Below are 5,468 nucleotides of genomic sequence, written 5' to 3'. Positions count from 1 at the left end.
AGGACGATGTGGAGCTTGGGGGTGAAGAGGCAGCCCAGGACCACGGTGCCGCTGAGGCTCACCGAGATGCACATGGTGGTGGTCTGGACCTGGAGACAGGGCTGGGCGTCAGGCGCTCCTGCCGCCAGCCCTCTGCCCCCGGGGGGCAGGATGAAGCCCTCACTGTGCCACTGGCCAACCCCCCAGGGCAGAGGCTGCTGCCTGCACCCCACAGGCACATCCCACCCCACACCAGGTCCCTCCATTGGGGTGAACCCCCTGGAGACCCGTGGGCAGAGGATGAGCACTGCCCTGATGGGGCCACGCAGCCCCTGCAAAGGGGGTGCACCCTGAGCAGCACTCCCACCCAGCCTTGCCAACACCCCTTCACATCACGAGGCTGAAGGATGGCAATCACTCCTCCGCAGTCATAGCAGGGGGTGTCTCTGGAGGCCTTAGGGACATTTCCCATCCCCACCCTAGCAAACATTCTCCCTAGAGGGGTCTTCTCCCCAGGACTCATTGCCTCCTCAGTCACAGCCCTTCAGCCATGCTCCACCTGGTAACAAACACCCCAGTGCAGGGGTGACCATCACCAGGTCCGTGGCCAAAGACCCACACATCTCCCAGCCACACACCCTGCAGGACCCAAATTGCCAGGACCATTCAGGTCAGGCCCTGTCAGAGTCCTCCCAAACTCAGGCTCTTACTCGGTAGTCACTGGAGGTCACATAGAAGATGGGCAGGAAGGCCAGCCAGATGATGCAGGTCGTGTACATGGTGAACCCAATGAATTTGGCCTCATTGAAGTTTTCGGGGCATTTCCGTGTCTTGAAGGCATAGACAGTGCAGAGGACGATCAAGAGGACATTGTAGGTGAGTGAAATGAGCATGTTGGAGTCACGGTTGTTGCACTTGAGAGTGACGATGTACCTCTTGTCAGGCTCGGTCTCCTTGCCTGTGCCCGGGGTCTCCACCAGCAGCCAGATGATGACAATGATCAGCTGGCAAGAGATGAGGGCCATGCAGATGACCACCTGCGATGTGGGGCTTATGAACCGGGGGCGCTGGACCCCCTCCTTCACCCCACTGAAGATCCTGGCGATGCGATTAGTCTTGGTCAATAGGGCCGAATAGCAGACGGCGAAGGACGTGCCCAGCCCCAGGCGCCGAAGCATGCACACCTCAGTGGAGGGCTTGGCGATGAAGATGAAGGTCATGCTGTAGCACATGAGGACCCCAGTCAGAAGAATGTAGCAGAGCTCCCGGCCAGAGGCCTTCACGATGGGGGTGTCGTTGTTCTTCATGAAGACTCCAAAAACAAAGAGGGTAGAGATAAAACCCAGGCAAGAGATCGTGACGGGACCAATGGCCCAGGCGTCTTTCCAGCGGATGTACTGCTGGGGCAACTCATAGCAGCCATTCAGGGTCTTGTTGGGCCAGTAACCAAGCCCGCAGTCCATGCAGGTGAACTCATCCAGCAAGTACTCGTAGGGCTGGCAGGGGATGCAGATCCAGCAGCAAATGTCTCCGGGCTGCATGCTCTTTATCTCATTCTTCTTGCAGGGGTCACTGCACTGGGACACCGGGATGGAGGTCTCAGCCCACGGGATGAGGCTGGTGTTGAGGATAAGCCCCTCAGCCCAGTAGCCCACCTTCTGGTACCGGTACCGCCCGTCTGTGTGGTGGTAGTTGAAGATGTTGTAGCGCCCGATCCCATCACCGTAGCGGTCAAATCGAACAACGCTCTTGGTGTCTGCTGGCCTGAACGGAGCTGGAGGGAGGAGAAGGGGAGACGGTCACTGCCCTGGGGCAGGAGAGCACTCGCTCCTGGTGTGGAGGCAGGGCTCCTTCAAAGGGTCACACGCCACAGGCCAATGTCCAACCCATTGCCTGCCTTCCCTCTTGTGCTTGCTGCCTGTGCACACCTTAGGAGCAGGAAAACGGTGGAGAACTATGTCCCCACGTGCCCTGAAGCTCGGCAATCCCAGCCAGGTCTGCAGGGACAAAGAGGGGGATTCTGCAGCCTTCATGGCTCTCAGTGACACCTGGGTACCTGGGCCCAGCCCAAGTCACAGAGGGCACACTGCTAATTCATCCCAAATTATGTGGGTCCCTGATCAAGGGTCTCCAACCAGTTTAATCTCTGAAATGTGAATAAATCATGGAGCTTGCAAGCGAGCTCTCCAATGACCCACATTCATGGAGGTGTCCCTGTGGGGCCAGTCCCGCCCAGCTGTAGCAGGATGGAGTTGGTCTCCAGCTTCTCCACGCTGGGGACACAAGCCCTGGATTGATGACGGGCTCTTGGCATCCTGGGACAACCACAGCGCATGAGGGTCCTCGGGTGTGGGCAGGTCAGAGGAACTGCAAGGGTCAAATCTGGGTCTCATTTCCCCTCCCTGCCCCTCCACTCATCCCTTTCCAGTTAGGGAGCTAAACCCCATCTCCACCTCTGGACTCACCGTCAAAATTAACATTAAGCATAAATTCCTTGTAGAACCTCTTGCCATTGACGGGCTTCATGGCATCGCAGAGCTTGGTGGCATTGGGGCACAGTGCCTGGTGCATGTTGTGGAGAGAGTGGGCCATGGCATAGACCGCATTGACCACAAAAGTGATCTTGGACTCGGGCTCAAACTTGCCTGTCTTGAGGGAGTACCGGCTGCAGTCCTGCGTGTGGAAGCTGCACTTGAACTTCTGCTCCCAAAACTCCCGAAACCAGGGATTTCGGCTGTTGTTGTAGGGGTTGAGGTTACGGAAGTAGGCTGCAAACTCCTTAATGGGGTAGGCTGCCAGCTCAATGGTGATCGCTCCCTCCGCCACCGCTTCGCTCCCGGCCACCACACTCTCCAGGGCCCCCCACCCATCGCTGGCCACCCACGTGAAGGACACGTTGGCTCTCTGGGCAGCTGCCAGCAGCTCCCGGGCGTCTTCGCTTCGGGTGAAGAGCACAACCACTCTGGCATTGGGCTTCTGCTGCAGAGCCCGGACCACCCCATCGTAGGTCTTCTTGTTCATGGAGCGCCCCACCTTCTCCGAGGTGGCAATGCAGATGTTGCGCATGCGGGCTTCTTGCTCAAAGGCCTCGATCCCCGTCTCCCCGTAGTCACCCTCCGAGGCCACGGTGGAGACATAGGTCCAGTTGAAAAATCGGAGGATCTCTGCCATGGCTTTGGCCTGGTAGAAGTCTGGTGGGACGGTGCGGGCAAAGTAGTCATAGCGGGACTTGTCGCTGAGCTTGGCGCTTGTGGAGGCGTAGCTGATCTGCGGGATCTGGAAGAGCCGCAGCAGGTTGGCCACCTGCGTGGAGGAAGAGAGGTGAGAGCCCAAAGACGTGACCCAGCGAGGGACATTCCCATCAGAGGACTCCTGCCCAGCACCAAGTGTTGCACGGTGCTCCTACACACGACCATGGGGCTGATGAGCAACACCCCCACCAGAGGGGCCTGGCTGATGGATGGATGGACAGAACATTCACATGGTGCCTGAGCCCTCAGACGTGCTCATTTGTTTTATATTTTTTGTTAATATTTCATGTATTCCCCTCTGAAATTCGGGCCTGAGAAGGGGTTAAATGGATCTGTGGCAAAAGCAGAAACTCCTCTGCAGGCAGCCTGTGGGAAATGCTCACGGGCAAGAAGAAAGCTGGGGGTGGGAGTGTAGGAGGAAAGGGCTGTGGGGGCCGGGAGTCGGGGCAGAGCTCCTCACCTGGCCCTGGGGGGGCTGCAGAGCTGGACCTGGAGACCTGTGCTTGTGCCTCACCCATTGGGAGCCCCAGCAGGACCTTCCAGCCGCTTGGCAGAAGCCCTCGTTAGCTTCAAAGGGGAAAAGTGCCCAGCTAACGAGGCTATTAAAAACCCAGGTTCTGGAGCAGTAAGCGGGGAGCCTGGGCACACCAGCGGGGCCAGTGAGCCTGCCCACATCTCGCTGCTCCCCAGGCGAGAGATGTGGCTTAATTAACGTGCACAAATGTTCTTGACGACAAAGTCCACTGATGGCAAGAAGGTCCCTGAGCACAGCAACACTGCTGCCTGGCCTGGCTGCACAAGCAGATCTGCCAGCCCACTGTGTGCCCCGGTGCTGCTTGTGCTCCCTGGCTGGTGCACTGGCTGCCCGTGCCTTGCCCCCCACCTGCCTGCCCGGGGTCGGGATGGTGCCCCCGGCCATGGGGACACACGGCCTCCTCAAGCGATAGAAGGAACAAGCGCCAGCATGGGCTAGACTGGGTGCTGCCTCCGTCAGCCACCTGGCTTCTTCTGCATCACGGCTGGGGGGATGTGGGGACCCAGTAACCAGTGAACAGGGTTCAACATGTCCTGGGGACTCGTTAAATTGTAATGAGAGCATGGGCCACGGGCAGGCTGGGGACTCAGCTGGCCCTTGCAGCTGTCTGCGTCCTCAGGGGATGCTCCTCTCCCTGCCCAAGCTGGTCCCTGGTTCCGCAGAGCCACACTTCTGGGGACTGAGCCGTATCCCCCGGCTGACAGCCTGGCATGAGGCTCGAAGCGTTTGTTCTTGTGGGATCCCTGGGGACATGGGGGTGGTGGTCCCCTGCACCCACCCTGCTCCAGCTGGGCACTGTGTTTGGGCCCCTCAGAGCTGGGCGCCCCTTGCAGCTGGCTGCCCCTCATGGGCTGGATTTGGGGAGCAGAGGAGCTCTGCCTGCTGGGAATGGTGTCCCCTTGCCTCCACCACGAGGTCCCCCACGCCATTCTGACATCGGGAGCATCATCGCCCAGCCCCATCTGAGCCCTTCTTGTGGGGAGTACCTGGATAGAGACGTCGCTGTAGGAGCCTCCGATCGCTGGGGGAGCCTCCGATGACGCCGGTGATGGCGGTGGGCACGTCATCATGGACAGCGTATGAGCCGTCGGGGCAGATGTGCTCGGAGCCATCCACCCTGGTAAGGGAGGCGCGAACGAAGTCAAGGGCCTGCTCAAGGGCGTAGGTGTCCTTGGAGCAAGTGTCGAGGATGTGGGCGCCCAGCTTCACCCCTGGCAGAATGCTCCCGTCCTTGTTGATCTCATCCAGGGCGAAAAGCATGGCCTCCAGGCGCTGGATGCCCCGGTGCTCGTTGATTTTCCCACAGTCTTCGCTCCCCACTCCTTTCTCGTGGACAGGGAAGAGGCCCCCGATCACCAGGTCTCCGTCTGTGCTGATCTCCTTCTTGCCAGTCATGCCATGCCCAGTGGCCAAGTAGATGGCCAGGCACAGCAGCCACAGCCAGGCGGCCAAGGGGACCGCCATGGGGTGCACCGGTCAGGGAACTCGCTCTGCCCTGCGTCACCCACTGCCACCCATCAGGGTGAAGGCAGGCAGTCCCCAGGCATCGGGTGGCGGGGGGTGGCACGGCGTGGCGTTGGCAGGAGCGGGGGTCGTGCTGCCGCAGCAGAGCCCTTGGCACCTGGAAAAGCAAAGGGAAAAGCGGCTCAGTCTGTGGGCAGCAAGGCGAGACAGAGACCGTCCCACAGGCACTGCCGATGCTG

At 59.9% G+C, this 5,468-nt stretch overlaps 1 protein-coding gene across 1 annotated transcript in view; it reads right to left on the bottom strand.

Moving 5' to 3' along the window:
• LOC104538002 (metabotropic glutamate receptor 2-like) overlaps positions 1-5,229 on the bottom strand; it is a 5,709-nt gene extending 480 nt beyond the window's left edge. Inside the window, 5 exon segments of the mRNA XM_010181038.1 lie at positions 1-89; positions 690-1,753; positions 2,445-3,282; positions 4,752-4,802; positions 4,804-5,229. The exon segment at positions 1-89 is cut by the window's left edge and continues 2 nt beyond it. Coding sequence (XP_010179340.1) covers positions 1-89; positions 690-1,753; positions 2,445-3,282; positions 4,752-4,802; positions 4,804-5,229 — 2,468 coding nt within the window.
• Between the last annotated feature and the right edge of the window lie 239 nt (positions 5,230-5,468).

The sequence above is a fragment of the Mesitornis unicolor genome, unplaced genomic scaffold, assembly GCF_000695765.1.
Source record: "Mesitornis unicolor isolate BGI_N332 unplaced genomic scaffold, ASM69576v1 scaffold28893, whole genome shotgun sequence".
NCBI classification, from domain to species: domain Eukaryota; kingdom Metazoa; phylum Chordata; class Aves; order Mesitornithiformes; family Mesitornithidae; genus Mesitornis; species Mesitornis unicolor.
The sequence above is the reverse complement of the archived record's forward strand: the minus strand, read 5'-3'. Positions and strand labels throughout refer to the sequence as shown.